This window comes from Periophthalmus magnuspinnatus, chromosome 11, assembly GCF_009829125.3.
Source record: "Periophthalmus magnuspinnatus isolate fPerMag1 chromosome 11, fPerMag1.2.pri, whole genome shotgun sequence".
In the NCBI taxonomy this organism is placed as follows: domain Eukaryota; kingdom Metazoa; phylum Chordata; class Actinopteri; order Gobiiformes; family Gobiidae; genus Periophthalmus; species Periophthalmus magnuspinnatus.
The window spans coordinates 26,199,634-26,216,864 of record NC_047136.2 but is presented as its reverse complement, the minus strand read 5'-3'; the positions used below and the strand labels follow the sequence as shown (position 1 = coordinate 26,216,864).

Sequence of the window (17,231 nt, the reverse complement as noted above, 5' to 3'; positions counted from 1 at the left end):
TTGAGAAAAGTGTTGGTTGATTCAAACTCGGTAGCACTTTAAAATACGGTCTGGGACTTACCAGGACTTACTGTGGTAGTTAGTAGAAACTTGACTGGTAAATACGGTGGTACTTACAGTGGTAGTTACTTGGGTAGTTACTATGGTACTTCTGGTGGTACTTTGGCTGGTACTTATACTGATACTTACTGATACATACTGTATAACTAATAGTGGTACTTTGTGGTACTTACAGCAGTACTTATAGTGGTACAAAAAGTGATACTTGCACTAATAAGTACTGGTGGTAGTACTGGTTCTTATTGCAGTATGTCATATTAAGTGAATGGTTTAAAGAATATGTTGTTATGAGGCAGATGAAGCTTTGATTTCATTATAAGTTCATAGAAAATACACAAGACAAAACTGTGAAAACACAAACACTTTATGATGACAAATTTCACATTAATACAATAATCAGATTGAAAAGAAATTTCCAATAATAACAATAACAAATAAATGATACGTTTTGAATGAACATGACAGTGATACATACTGGTAACTATCAGTACTTTAACAGGTATTTTAAAGCAAGACATTATGGTACTGGCACTAGTAATTACTGGTACTATCTATAGTACTTACTGTAGTATATACTGGTAATTACTGGTACTTTCTGTAGTACTTACTACTGTTTGTACTGGTAATTACCGCAGTAGTTACCAGTGAGACTGGAATGTATTTTAAAACGAGACATTATGGTTGTTACGCTAGTAAGTACTGGTACTTTCTGTAGTACTTACTGCGGTTTGTACTGGTAATTATTGTAGTAGTTAACAGAGAGACCAGACTGTATTTTATGTATTAATGTGAAATTTGTCATCATAAAGTGTTTGTGTTTTCACAGTTTTGTCTTGTGTATTTTCTATGAACTTATAATGAAATCAAAGCTTCATCTGCCTCATAACAACATATTCTTTAATATCATTCACTTAATATGACATACTGCAATAAGAACCAGTACTACCACCAGTACTTATTAGTGCAAGTATCACTTCTTGTACCACTATAAGTACCGCTGTAAGTACCACTATTAGTTATACCGTATGTATCAGTAAGTATCAGTATAAGTACCAGCCAAAGTACCACCAGAAGTACCATAGTAACTACCCAAGTAACTACCACTGTAAGTACCACCGTAATTACCAGTCAAGTTTCTACTAACTACCACAGTAAGTCCTGGTAAGTCCTGGACCATATTTCCTTTAAAAACACCTTCAAAACCGAGGACACTGTACAAGAACAAGTCAAATATTAAAACAACAGAATAAAACACATTACAAATAATCTTTTTTGTAGGTTTAATTAATTTATTTATTTTTATTTTATTTTATTTTTTTTTTTTATTTTTTTTTTTTGGGGGGGGGGGGGGGGGGGTTGGGGGTAGATTTTGTTTTTCCAGACTGACTCCAGAACAGATCGTGAATCTCGTACAGGTCCACGGTCTGTTCTCTGAGGTCAGCCTGTATTTAAGTCCCAGTAGTAAAGTAGTAAAGTAGTTTGATAGTTTTTAGGGTGGGCAGAGGGAGGAGGGTTTCTTCCGTGTGTGTGTTTACTGGACTTTGGTTGTGAGCTTCTGATATGCAGCGTGGCACTTTTCGATGACCACCTTGAAAACTGCTCGCTCGTCTTCAAGTCTGTTCTCGAGCTCTTTGACCTTTGTCTCTGTGCTGTTTCGGTCACTTCGCTGTTGGGTCAACTCAGATTTCACCTTCGCCACTGACGTCTCCAAGGAGTTCTTCTCAGCCAGGAGTTTTTGGGATTTTTCTCGCTCCCGTTTGAGCTCATCCTGGAGTCCTTTTACTTGAGCTGCTGGCTGTGCTTCTACTTTGCGGATGTAATCTTTCAGTTTGTTATTTTCCACAATGTAGTCGCTGATGGTGGTCTTAGATTGGTGTAATTCCCACATACTTCTGTCCAGGCGAGTCTTAAAAATGGCCTTCTCCTTCTGTAACTGCTCTAGCTGGTCCTTGAGCTCTTTTACTGAATCCAAGGCCATCTCACACTGGACACCCTGCTCCACTTTGGCTTTCTCCATCAGTGGGACTCCTTTAGGGTTGGAAATATGGGCCTCCAAGTCCTCGACCTGCTTCTTTAGGTCTTGGTTATTGCAGATCAGAATATTGTTTGTCCTCTGCAAACGTTTAACCTCCTCTTTCTCCTTGTTAAAGTTGTTAAGGAGATTTTCATATTTCTGTCTCTCCTTTTTGGCTTCACCCTGGCGAGAAGGATTTGTGGTGACCTTCTGCTGCTGCTCCTGACCGCTCTTCCTGGAGGTCTCCTTAAGCTTTTTATTCTCCATCTGCAGTTTCTGGAGCTCCTCCCGTAGTTGTTTTACCAACGTGTCTGACTTTGTTTTATCAAACGTCATATTGGTATGAACGTCTTTGAGCTCTTTAAGCTCCTCCTTCACACTGGCGTTTTCTGCTTGAAGTTTGGCCACTTTCTCCAAAGTCGCCTGCAGTTCTTTATCCAGACGTCTCAGCTGTTTTGTTGAGGCTGGAGAACTGCTTTGCTGTTCCGTCTCCATTAGAACACCACCTTTCTTCTTCTGTACTTTTTCCATTGTGAATGTGGAAAAAAGTCTTTAAAAAGTTTCACAAACGGAGATATAAACTACTGTGTGATAATATCAGGTGTTTGTAAACCAAACTCTGCTCTTTCGCTCTCTGCTCTGTGACTGTCTTCACCAAAGTTTTATCGAATACTGATCGAATACTCGTGTCCTTCACTTACTTATAGACACAGGACGGACCTTTATGACATCATCCAAAGTGGTTCCTTCTGTTGCCGTGACGACCATATTTTTATTGGTGCTTTTCAGATTCTAGACTGTGATGATGTCATAGTTCTAATAGTTGTTATGATTTGAACCTGCTCCATGTTGATTCAATTACTATTATTTAATTTGAGTCTTATTTTGATAACCTCCTCGTGACAGGATCATTACTAAATAAAATGTACAAAACTTCACAAATTTGATACTAGTTTCTTTGATTGTACAGAATCTAACAATATGTTTTATTTTAATCTGTCAGAACAGAAACTGTAAACAATGGATGTTTACAGTTTCTGTGTCGTTAGCTCCTCCCCTCAGACAGATATAAGGCAGTGTCCAGCAGTAATCTGACCAGAACTGAAGTGGCTTGGACGAGCAGTCAAACGACTTCACTCAACAACATTTTCTCCAGGCGACAGATTTAACTATTTATAAAAATAAATAAAAAACTAAATTATATTGTAAGTGCAGGGCTTTATTTTTCACAAACATCTCCTGGGACCATTTTTTAATATTTAAGAAGGTGAAACATAAACAAGATGTTCAGATATTGCAGAGTTAAGGCAAAATGTACTCTATCTATACTCTTTCAGATCAAATCAGATTAGTTTTAAATTAAATCATTGTCTACGATTTCATTGAATGGTAAAAAATAAATAAATAAATAAAAATCTGATTTATAAGCAATAACATCTTTATGGAGACAAGAGGAACTTATGGACACCACTCACTGATTTCTTGGTGTGTGTGGGACAGATGACTTTTTATCTGTTACATTTTTGTGCCAATAGCATCTTTATAATATGTATTTTACTATGAAACTGTGATGCAGGATGGAATACCAAGAATGGACAGTGGACCAGATGGAATTCTACAGATTGATGTGTTTAAATAATCCAGTTGTAAAAAATACAATCTGATGTTGCAGTTTTTTTTTTGTTTTTTGTTTTTGAAATAAAATTTATTACACAATGTGAACGGAGCAAAATGATGGTGTGGAGTAGATAATAACACATAATAACACATACTGTGATACTTACAGTGGTACTTATAGTGGTACAAAAAGTGATACTTGCACTAATAAGTACTGGTGCTAGTACTGGTACTTATTGCAGTATGTCATATTAAGTGAATGATATTAAACAATATGTTGTTATGAGGCAGATGAAGCTTTTGTAACCCAGTAGAGAAAACGTGCCTTATTTCTTTCCTAGTGTTAATGCACTCATTTTATTTTGAAAACTTTTATTTTGGTAAGAGGAAGTGTGATCCTCTCACTTGCCCTGTTGACTTCCTTTTTTATCAGTCACGTTGGGTGATAATGACCTTCTTATTTGTTGAAAGTAGTTAAGTTCCACCTCCTTCAGATGTGAAGTTAGGTCCACTTTAGTTTTTTGTTCTTTTACGCTTTGGACACACACGAGAGAGGCTGGTTGACGAACTGTTTAAATTGCTAAGCTAACAGATTGTTGGTGAGTGCACGTTGAATTATTTTGATGTAAATATTAGTGTAGAATTCTAATTGGGAACTTGTTTATACTATTTTAAGTTGATTCCCTGAGTGAACCAGAGCGGCCCTGACGGTGTGCATGTTCATTGCAAAACCCTCATCCTGTTGAGTGAACATGTGCTCATTACAAGCTAACGTGATGCTAACGCTAATCGCTAATGCTAATCGCGAGTGGTAAACTACTGCTTAAGGTCAATATGAAACGTATGTGTGCTTGTTTTACAGTATTTTAAAGCAAAAGTAAAAGTTAACAAATGGCACTCTATTTTATTTAATTTTGCACTATTTCAGGGTGAAATGTGATTTTTTTTTTTTTTTTTTTTTTTTTTATGTTAAATGTACATATAGATGCTTTATGCAAAAGCATGTAATGTAATGCTAAACCAGATAAGGTTTACTAATTCAATTGGATAAAAATGTTAATCACAAGTCACATGGTTAGTGAGTTAAGATTAAAGGAGCGATTCAATTTGTTATTATTGCATTTGTAAAAAACAATTTCATGTGTAACAATGATATTTTGAGTTAAAACATGCATGTATGTTATTGATATTGTAAATTGTACAATGGGAATACAATACTTGATACTTTGAGAGAAAAAAGAAACAAAGCTATAGCTACTACTACAAAGATTAAAGAATGGAAATGGACTTTTAACTAGCTGTATACATTATTGTTATGCAGGCTAGGTTTTGTATGGTTGGAGATGATTCAGAAGACTCTCAGAGGAGATGGCGAGCCTGTCCCAGAACCCTGAACTGTCAATGGAGAATGGCAACTTTCTCTATTTTTCTTGTTGATCATCACGTGGTAACAACTCAAACTACCACAACGAGGAACTTTCCTTTTTGGACAATTGACTGTGACTGAATGACTGAAATACCACTGAGCTCAGTAGGACTTGTTTTTCTGATTTATATTGTACGCAAGTAAATGTAACAATTGCCGGCTGTTAGTTTGTTAACCATTTTAATTAATTTTAATTTTTTTTTTCTTTTCTAATTAACTAAATCTTCATTGCTCATTTCTGTCTGCTGCCATTTCATTTACACTCTCTCTAGTCTTATTTTTATTGTAGCCCTTACGAACCTAGCACTTGGTCCAGTCTATTAGATTATCTTAATATATTTGTCTTGAGTCGGGGGTTACACTTTGATTTCATTATAAGTTCATAGAAAATACACAAGACAAAACTGTGAAAACCCAATGTCATGATTCATGTGTTTCTGCTCCTTGTTTTGCCTCCTGTGTGCTCCTTGTTATTATTGGAAACTTATAATGAAATCAAAGCTTCATCTGCCTCATAACAACATATTCTTTAATATCATTCACTTACTGCAATAAGTACCAGTACTAGTACCAGTACTTATTAGTGCAAGTATCACTTTTTGTACCACTATATGTACCGCTGTAAGTACCACAAAGTACCACTATTAGTTATACAGTATGTATCAGTAAGTATCAGTATAAGTACCAGCCAAAGTACCACCAGAAGTACCATAGTAACTACTCAAGTAACTACCACTCTAAGTACCACCGTAATTAACAGTCAAGTTTCTACTAACTACCACAGTAAGTCCTGGTAAGTCCTGGACCATATTTCCTTTAAAAACACCTTCAAAACCGAGGACACTGTACAAGAACAAGTCAAATATTAAAACAACAGAATAAAACACATTACAAATAAAATAAAGATTTTGTTTTTCCAGACTGACTCCAGAACAGATCGTGAATCTCGTACAGGTCCACGGTCTGTTCTCTCAGGTCAGCCTGTATTTTTATCTTTATAATATGTATTTTACTATGAAACTGTGATGCAGGATGGAATACCAAGAATGGACAGTGGACCAGATGGAATTCTACAGATTGATGTGTTTAAATAATCCAGTTGTAAAAAATACAATCTGATGTTGCAGTGTTTTTTTGTTTTTTTGTTTTTGAAATGAAATTTATTACACAATGCGAAAGGAGCAAAATGAGGGTGTGGAGTAGATAATAACACATACTTTGTGATACTTACAGCGGTACTTATAGTGGTACAAAAAGTGATACTTGCACTAATAAGTACTGGTGCTAGTACTGGTTCTTATTGCAGTATGTCATATTAAGTGAATGGTTTAAAGAATATGTTGTTATGAGGCAGATGAAGCTTTGATTTCATTATAAGTTCATAGAAAATACACAAGACAAAACTGTGAAAACACAAACACTTTATGATGACAAATTTCACATTAATACGACAATCAGATTGAAAAGAAATTTCTAATAATAACAATAACAAATAAATTATACGTTTTGAATGAACATGACAGTGATACATACTGGTAACTATCAGTACTTTAACAGGTATTTTAAAGCAAGAACATAACAACTAAAATGGCTTCAAGCTCACAACAGTCTTTTTTTCCTTAATATAGGACCGTTAATTAGATAATCAACTAGCTTTATATGCACATAAAAAACAAAAAATATATATTTTTTGTCATTTAACTCCAAAAAGCACACCTCAAATGTTCTCTTTATGTGACAATTTCATATATTCACTAAATATGTATTTCTACTCTATGGACCATTAGGGAAATCAAAACAAACAGACCCTCAACCAGAAAAAGTATCTAAAACAAGTCGACCCTCAGCCAGAAAAAGTATCTAAAACTAATAGACCCTCAACGAAAAATTTCTAAAACAAGTTGACCCTCAAGCAGCAAAAGCATCTGCAGTACACCAGCTTGGTATGGATTTTCTGCTGTCATTCAAAACTCTCCTCTCAGACTAGTACTACTAATATAAAGAGCCCAAACTTTCCAGCGTGTATCATGATTGCGATCTGTGGGTCTGGGAGGCAGCAGTGGTCAGCTCCGACTGCCTTCCCCTGCCCTTATCGAAGCACATGTTCAGCCAGCTGCTATGCCAATATGAACCACCTCTCTGGGCCACATTCACAACCCGCTCAGCCTTGTAATAGCGTTTTCCCATCGCCGATCATCATCACTCCCCTTCCTCCCCATCACACCTCCAGAGCTGTTTACCTCATCACCTGTGGTTATGTGTGTTTTTACAGGCTCGTAATGTCCATAGCAGTGCCATGACCTCATCTGTGCTGCAGCCTGCCCGGACCGTATCTCCGGCAGGTCCCTTCACACCCAGAGTCGGACCATCACGGCCATTTGTTGTCGCCTTTTGGACGTTTTCATTAAGATGATGTCAGGATAGGCCCAGTCATTCTGCATTATGTTTACTCAAGGGTATATAAAGACGGTATTGTGCTCTGTTCAAATATGGAGTACTGAGAATTTAAGTATTTGAAACCTGTGGATAGTCTTTCAGCTAATGGAAAGATAAGACGTGGAAATTATAATGTTTTAAGTGCTTTCGTTGTGGAGATGTTACCGCTTCACCTGGACTATTCCACAGTATGGCATTAAACTTATAAATCTGCGTAGTGTGGAGTGTTCATCAGCTAGTCATAATGAACAAAAATGAAACTAATCGTGAATATAATTAGATTGTTGCACTACAATTTGTCATGTTCTGGATAAGATTGCGTAAAATATTAAAAATAACAATACATTTTAATAGAATAACCGCGGTTTAACCTAAAAATCTTGTGATGTTTTTGATTATGACAAGGAATAATAACAATTCCCACAATGTCTCGCAGTAACGTCTTATTTCGTACATGAACACTATGCCAAGACAATGACCTCACCGAGTATCTTTCACGGTTAATAATCGTGCAAGTCTTGTCTTCAGCAATGAACCAGTGAACCTGCTAGAAAACTGGGGTGCAGGGGCATGTGTTTGTTGCTAACGCTCTGCTAACAGCGCTAATGCGATGTAACTGAGGCCGCTCAGGGATCAGCATGGTTCAACACAACAGCGCATCTGAGCAGGGAATCGTTTTTATTCAAGAACTGAAAAGTCTTCCACTACGCTAACATGTACGTTACAGTATTACATTTGTCTGTACTGCACATAGACACACAGCAGAAGTACAAAAGTGGCTAATACTGAAATACTGTATCTATATTTGCAGTGAAATGATTGGCTGAAACGGAAATCATCTGAGTTTTTTTATAGGTCAAATTTGAATCATGGTGAAATGGTTAAAAGTGCCATACTACACTGTTTTCTGATCGATGTTATAATGTTGTTTCCTCATGAAAAACATACATGGAGTCTCTCTGTTCCACCTTGTGATGTCATGAGGTAATACAGGAAGTGCTTGTGTTTTGAAATTACATACGCCTTCACTAGAATCATTTGGATCATTTCAGCCCTGGAGTTGCCAATCTTGACTGAACTAAAGGTAAAAGGGGCTGTTAACTTGAAAGCTAGCACTTCATGACATCACAAGGTGGAACAGAGCATTTTGAGTTTTGGTGATGTAAACAGACTAATAATAAAGTGTTACTCAAACATGTGTAAATGAAACAAAACACAACTCCAGGTCTGTTTCTGAGGAGTTAACAGCTTTATAACATGACTTAAAGCTCATAAGAGACAATTTTGTGTAATATAGGACCTTTAAAGGCACACTATGCAACTTTTCTGGTGAAGGTACTGCCACCTATTTACCTCCATGGAAATGTTAATAGTTTAAAGAAAAACGCCTCTCCACAGATCTGACGTGCAGCTTGACCTGATGACATCACTTGCTTGTCTCCATGGTAATAAATACATTTAAATTCTCCATGGAGACAAGCAGGTGATGGACCCTCCACCAGAAAAGTTACATAGTGGACACTTAAATGAGTTTCTTTTTAGCATTGCGTGAAAAATGTAATGCACGTTTGAGATTAAATTGTTGTAACTTTTAGATGTTAATGCAAGGCTTTCATTTTGTAATATAAAACAAATGGAGTGACTGTTTGAATAACTGCACTGAGGTATAAATAATGTAATATATTTTGCTGCTCATGGATTAAAACTCTTCCTTTGCGTTGGCAGTGTTCAGAGCTTCTTGTGTGAGGTCATATATTTACAAATGTACATTCATTTACTCATAGAGTCCTAAATGAAGCAACAAAGTGCCAGAGCCACCGCCTCAGTGAGCAGGGAACACGCTGCACTTTTATGCTTTTGGACATGATCCAGGAATTAACAACAGTTGGTATCAGTTTATCTTTCTATACCGAAGGAGACGGCAGCAGCTATTTGTAGAGCAACATTGTCCTCCTGTGGCTGTGGAGTGTAAGGCATCAACATCTAGAACATGGGAGAAGTATTAATGTCAGTTTGAACAGACTTTGGCAATAAAAGCACAACGTGCAGTTTGATGAAAACTATAATGATGTTTATGTAACACTGTCGTACAGCTTTGTCATTAGGCTGAAGATTCTTTGTGCCAATGCAATAATCACACTGAGAAAATGTGGCAACTGACAAATGCTGTTAAGCCATAACAGTCAGCAGTATTTACAAAAATCTGCAATTACAAAAAATAAGTCTACCTGTTACATTTTGAGTAAAGCAGAAGTGCACAAAACTAGAACTTCACCAGATAATTTTCTTTAATCAGAATCAGAATCAGAAGACTTTTATTGCCATAGTCTGTGAACACAGTTCACAAACTAGGAACTTGCTTCGGTGAAAAAGTGCAACATAAACACACTGAATAAATACAAATACAAATAAGGGCATGCACAAAGTTAAAAAGATATGCTTAAAAAAAAATCAAGTGAAATACTTAAAGGGAGAAAATATATACAACAGCAGCATCAGAACAACAGTGCAAAGTGGCTTATTAAAGTGACCGGTGTTATAAAGTGTCCAGTTTAGTGCAGATATTATAAAGTGAGTTAAGTGAGTTATATTATAAAGCAGATATTATAAAGCAAGATAAGGCAACACTTGACCACTATTCCTTCACAAGATGAGCACCTGCTCAGAGGCTGTGCCTGTTCTGACTGTATTGAGGATATTGAGGTGGCAGCACACCGTGACATTTTTCACAGTGCATGAATCATACAAGATGACTGTAATACTGTTAAACAATAAAAGTCAATTATAACTTGTAGAGTTATAAACTACCTGCAAGTAGTTGTGTTCAGATTTCAAGTGCATTGTGAATATAAAATTCTAAATCATTTTGTTACTGTACATAAAAGTTTTTGTTTTCATTTTGCTTGTTTGCATTTATTTGAAGGAGGAAAAAAAAACGTTCACGCGTAATGGAAAAGACTGCCACTAGATGGAGGCAGAGACTGTAGTTTGTCTTTCAGATAACTCTAGATGAATGGAGTCAGAGTTTGTATCTGCAAATTTCAACATTCATCTTCCAAACGCTGGGAGAGCACACTAAAGAGCACAAATGTAGTGTTGACAAAGCACTGTCCAATAACCATGTGACACTTAAAAGTTTATACGGTTATGAGAGCAAAAGGCTACAGTGTTAAGTGTTAGTTAAATGAAAACATCCTGTACTTAAATACTTATTTAATAAGCCAGTTACCACCAGACAGCAGCACGTGGTCCTAAAGTTTTACCAATGATGATGAAAGTGTGGTAAAATGTGGCATTTGAAATAAATTGGATTTAGGCCAGATTTAGTCAAATTAAACCAAATGACTGAATCGGTGGCTTCTTTTGCTTTCACACCCAAATCTGTTTATGAACCTTTAAGATTTAAGTGACATGTAAACTGCAAAATCTGATGAGTAGCCAAAGGGACCATAATACGAAACCAGGGGATTTTACTGTTTACGTGTCATTTTACAGGTATAACTCCACTTGAGACATCAGATTTGGATTGCACATGAAACCACAGCTGTTTGTCGACAGGTCAACAGGAGGTCACCATCAGCTGTACACAGACATCACATTTCAATAAGAAAACCAGGCAGTTTGAGTTTCCATATTTTTTTTTATTATTTTAGTTCAACAGTTCAAGTCAACCAGCCACTGTATACGAGTTGCCAAAGTGTATTGCTCTTTTGCATTCCTCGTGTAGAGCCCAGTCTAGTCTGTTCTAGTTGGCATCCATTCAAGTCGGTTCACAGTTATACAGTGCGAGTCATGTGCTTTGAAGAGAACCCCATATTTTTACAAAAGCAAAGAATCAGCAGTGGCACAAATGATTGGGAGGAGCAACAAGCAGAGGATGGGAGCAAAGCTGCATGTATATAACAGCCGATGCCTCAAATGTTGTGCTACTCTTCATATACAATTTAAGTGCCAAAATGTGTGGTTCACAGGACACTTCGAGAACACACTATGAAATATGCCAGGATAAAAGACCTATGCATAGAAACATGCTTCCTCACAAAAGGATAGGTGTACACTGCTTATTTTCAGAAAGGGCAGAAGCGGCACAAGCTACATATGAAACTCATTAGACTGACAGTGGGGAGGGACGAGCCACAAGTAAAACCAGCAAGAACACTTAAAGCAGGGGAGCTGAAAATTTCACAAAGTGGAACTGGGTTTTCTCAGTTCAAAAAGGTGGGTAGTGAAAAACAAAAAATAAATCAATCTTTGGATACGTAAAAAACCCTATACAATCCCCAGCTGGTACGGTTCAGTCTTCCGAGGCGCCCTCTTCAGTGCCATCTTTGGTTTCCTTGTTTTTTCGCACTTCTTCCAACTTCTTGTCCTGGTCAGAGAGTGAAATATGATTAGTCAGCCATCAGAAGTAGTGTCTTTCATTTAGTTAGACAGAAGCAAATACCTTCTCCTTGAACTTCTCATTCATAGCTGCCATAAGGGCTGTGCGGTTCTCCTTGTTGGCCTCCATTTTCTGGTTGAGCTTCTCCTCAGCCATCTTGCTGAAGTTGTTGTTCTCCTCCTGTGCCTTCTGTTGCACCTCCTTTATGTGCTCACGCTTCTCTGCCACGTGCTTCTGGAACTCTGCTTTTTGACTCTGAAACAATTTTAAGCAAATTTTACTGATAGTTTCCTACAACATAAACTATATACACAATAATAGCCTGGATTTGTCAAGTTGAGTGCTAAAAATGGTGGCATATAGGATTTTACACATTTGCTGAATTTGAAAAAAAACAAACAAACCCATAACTAAACATTAAATGAAATGGGAAGAGCAACCATGAGCTTAATTTGTGAATTTCCAAGTCTTTTTAAATAAAGGCATTTCCTTTTTGTTCATGTTGTATCATTTTAGCTCAAGTTCTGCAAACCAAAACAGCTTTGCAAGTGTGTGAGGGTAAATAAATTGGACGCAGTTTTTACCGTCTGGTGCAGGATTGCATCTGTCCTCAAGGCACCTGTGCATGTGACAAGTTGTACAGGTACACTTGATGTTTCTCATTGCACTTGTCCCAGGAGAGTGAAAGGAGGGAGAAAGTTGTACCAACCTTGCGCCTCTCCTCAGCTGCATCCAGTTTCCTCTGGATCTCCTCCAGTGACACGTCCTTCTTTTTGGGGGGAGACAGAGGGAACTCGCCCTTTGAGTCTGGCTCCCCGAGAATGACCTCAAAGGCCTGGCCAGAGGCGCGCTTGTCCAGCTCTTTGACCTGGATTTCTGTAGAGACAGGAAACCCCTCCATTAATATGCCATGATGACTGACTAGGTGCATTAAATATTAAAAGCATGTTAGAGTAAATCTTAAGAGATTACCTTCGGCCATAGTGACGAGTGCTGCAGGTAAGTGTACCTAAAAGAAAAAAATACAAACTGTTAAAATACAGTAAATATTTAAAAAAAAAAAAAAACAAAGAAAGAAAATTACAGGTTTAAAAATACAGGAATGATACAATGTATAAAATTGTACCCTCTAGTGGCGGCTTTGGGGCACTACAGCTAACCACCGCCCATCAATTCAAACAAAACGACGCTGGCATTCATTGAGCTGTTGGACAAGCGCACATTGTTTATCTCTGAACGTGTGACAGCAGTGACATTCGGGCCATCCACCAAAACACTCATCCAAAACCAAGGACAGGAAAGGATGAGGCTTCAAGGCCAACTACCTCCCGTTAATTGTTACTGAAGGACGCATTTAGTGGAGACAAAGGCGCTTTTTTGGGTGGGTACTGTAGGCAGACAGGGAGGCACTGCCAGGTGGCTGAATGAACAGGCTCACAATAAGGCCAAGCAGTCAATGCATTTTAAATGTAAATATTACGCAGCATTGTGCACATTTGTTGGAAAAAAAATCATCAGGGAGCACCTGTTCCTAGTACCATGTGTTCCAGCCACAGGGGAGGTGAAATACACAAGTGAATGCACACAGCCGATGTGGCAGCACGGTTCAATGAGGCTGGTACTATGATGTAATAGAAATAAAGGCCTGTGCAGGGACATTTATGCATAAACTTAATATTTTCTGAAAAATGTTGGCTCCTTTTTGCAAGAGGGGAAAAATATACACAAGCTTGGAACATTTATTTATTTATATATATATTTTTAAAGACATCTGGGTGAAGCAGAGGCCACTTGATAAAGTGGTCAATGTGCATAGCTGTAAAAATATGAAATGAGCAAAAATGCACACTTATTATTGAATGCACATTTGATAAAAAGGCATTAACAAACGTGCCAAGCGAATATTAGTCCATTTAGTGCATCATTTGCCCAGTGCCTTGCACGTATCAACGCCCATGCAAAGAATGACCACTTTGAACATGTTTCCCATTGAGCGTCTTGACAATAGTGACAAAGCCTTATTCACGCAGCCGCCAAGCACATTTCCTTCACTGTCATCTCAACAACAAGCAGCAAAGCAACAAAGAGGCTTTGACATCAACATGACGAGCTGCAAAGAACAATAGACACAGGCAGGTGATTTTCTCCAGCCAAACGCATCGAACAGCGGCTTGTTTTGACGCCTCTGAAGACAAAAAAAATGGGAACAAATGTCGCCACAGCCTAACGCCATCAAACAACTGCCCAAAACGGCTCCCCTGCCCGCGTCTGCCGCCCTGCGCCAACTGTGCCAGCTGTGCCAGGCAGAAAAACAAAAGACAATTCAAACGACGCTGAAAGTTTATAGGCGGAAAAATTCCTAAAATGTCAAAAAATGGGCGCCAATTTTGATTATGCGTCGCGTGCACAGGTGGACCGCGGGAACGTCGAACAGGAAAACAAAAGATGCCCAAAATAACAGACTTTTCACAATTTACGCGCTATATTCAAAATGACAAGCGCGGCGAAGAGGTTATGAGAGAAAGTAGCAAAGAAATAAGCTTCCTAGGTGGTTAATAGAGGACAAAACGCTGGCTGTGAGTTGTGGGAGTAGTAGAAGATGCAGCCGTCACACCCACCTTCCACGCGCTGCTCAAGCTGCTGCTGTGCTCGTGCTCTCCGTGGTGTGCTCGTGCTCTCGGTGGTTTGCCCGCGAGTGCTCCGTCTGTCTGCGCGAGCGTGACAGGAGCGCGCTCACATAAATGGACCAAAAGCGGTGCCGTCATGTCTTATTGCGTCCGTGATTGGCTGTCCGTGTGTCTCCTGTGGAATTATGGGAAGTGTAGTTGTTTGGGTGTTCAATTAAAGGTATGATACAAGGTAGACTAAGAATGTTTAAATCAAATTGAGCTTTGCTGATTTATTCTTAATTACAAAAACATTGGACATGATCACCAAGTTGTTTATGTTTATGTTATAATTTGGTGTAGCTGCAGCTGCACTCTCTTGCTCTCATTTGGGTTGCCAGTTTCAATGCTGGAATCCGTTTAGTTTAAATCAAGACTGTTTCTGATCTGAATTGTCACTACATAAACCCCAGCACCTGCAGCCAATCATGAATCAGTGCTAGTGCAGCCTCTACAACTCAATGAGTGAATTCAGGAGGTTCTGTGCTTTCCCATGAGACCTGTCCATATACTGAGAATGACAACAAAACATGTGTGTCTTCCTGCAAGCGAAGGCATTGGCAGTTACTAATTGCAAAGGAGAGGCTAAGGATGCATTGACCTATGACCTTTACAGCAACATCAATATAAGACAAAGAGTGGAGTAAACACACTCACTGATGTTACATGTATGTTGTCACATTTAAAACCCAATCGTTTTGAATGTATTTAGGACAAATATCTTTTCTTATCTTGTCTTAACTTTATGAGTAATATAGAAGGCACATACTTGAAAGAAAGTTATATTTGAATACATATAATATTTTGTCAATGGGGTTAGGGCATGTCACAGAGACTTTGACAGTATAAAGTAAAAAGAGACACTTGTTCATTCAACCTGATCATTTTCACTCAATTGTAGACTACAGTCAATCCAACACTGTCATTTTCTATATAGCTAGATTAAACTGCACTTCTAGGCCACTGTGCCAGGAGCATATGTGTTATATGAAGAGAAATTGCTATCCAAAGCTGTAATGGAGGTAGTGAGCCAAAGCAGCTGTTGTGCTGAGATATGCTAGTGGAATTAACACATGCACTGCAGTCCTGACTGTGGAAGCTGACCAGCTGAAGTAGCAGGAGTCACACATGATTAAGACAATGTTAGCGGTTTTCGAAGTTGAATAAAAGAGCAGGATTTGAACCGCCAACCTTCAGATCAGAGGACAAACACTCTGCCAGCTAGGCTAAACGTTAAAGAAATAAGTAAGAAAAAATATATATCTGAAATTCTGCAGACAAGCTTTTTCCTATAGCAGAGCAGTGCATTGCATACTGTATCCATGACAACCCAAATCAATACTTCCTTGATCTTGACAAACCGCCAAATGGCTGCAAAGAAATGATACAGTTGATTATTTGGTATGGCTGTATGCAGTGGGATGACAGTTATTATATCATTTATTACACAAATACATCAAATTGCAAATCAATTTTGTGTATATTGTCAAAATCATAACACCAGATGTATCACTTAGCTTTAGTTTTATCATTTTTAAGTATAGAAAGGTCAGTATTGCTAAACTAAACAAAAGATGGGATTAAATAGACTATATATAGCTTTATGGTAGTAGCTTATGTAAAGGACCCAGGAAGAAAAGTACCACGGTTACATAATCGCATTTCTACCTGCACATAAAATACATTAATGGTTTTTTCAAAAGGATGGACAAAAAGGATAATAGTTCATGTATGCAGACACTGGTGAGAAGAGATTGAACCATTAAGCTTTCCATCACAGAACAATACTAAGGCTGATTTTTAATAATCCATGTCACATTTTCATTTTTGTGCAAATTCTTAAAGGTTTTGTTTCATTCACACACAAAACACAACTCCAAGTATGTTTTTGATGGCTTAAATCTCAAAAAAGTTTTGTGTAATATAGGACCTCTGAGTATTTTGTTGCCTTGACATACAGTGAAGGGATTGCATGTAATGAGCCCAGTAATGTAGACATGCAAACATGTCAAGCATGCTAGGCTGAGGTTAGCACGTACTGCATTTGTGCTAATGGTTAAGATGTTTACATAAGTCCACCATAATGATCCATGAAATTATAGCGTTACTTAATATTGCTGATGTTTACAGATAATTACATTTACATTACTGACTGTATAAACTCCTCATGCAAGACAATAACGCAAGCTGAGATGTGATAAGGAAAAGTACAGTAGATATGTTGTATTGTACTTCTGTGGTGAAGAGGAGGAGCTGGAGAGACTGAGGAGGCTGATGTTCCTGCTGCTGCTACGTGAAAGAAGAGCTGAAATTCTTATGAGAAAGAGAGTACATGTGTTTGAAATGTCGTGAGAAGCAACAGGCAATAAAGTTTACTTACAAAAACATATTATTATTATCATCATCATCATCATCATCATCATCATCATCATCATCATCATCATTATTATATTGTATTTTATTTATTTATTATTATTTATTTATTTAATTATTGTTATCTTGTTTATTTATTACCTGTATTTTACCAAACAAATGTTAGAAATTCTCATTCACAATGTAAATAAATAAATAAATAAATAAATATATATATATATATATATATATATATATATATATATATATATATATATA

At 37.6% G+C, this 17,231-nt stretch overlaps 1 protein-coding gene across 1 annotated transcript; it reads right to left on the bottom strand.

Moving 5' to 3' along the window:
• Positions 1 to 11,176: 11,176 nt before the first annotated feature.
• On the bottom strand, positions 11,177 to 14,642 carry LOC117378925 (stathmin-like). Its single transcript, XM_033975616.2, has 5 exons — positions 14,553 to 14,642; positions 12,907 to 12,943; positions 12,644 to 12,810; positions 11,998 to 12,189; positions 11,177 to 11,922 (listed from the first exon to the last, which is right to left on the bottom strand). The coding sequence occupies exons 2-5, from the start codon at positions 12,914 to 12,916 to the stop codon at positions 11,848 to 11,850; spliced, it is 444 nt and encodes a 147-aa protein (XP_033831507.1). The 5' UTR covers positions 12,917 to 12,943; positions 14,553 to 14,642; the 3' UTR covers positions 11,177 to 11,847.
• Between the last annotated feature and the right edge of the window lie 2,589 nt (positions 14,643 to 17,231).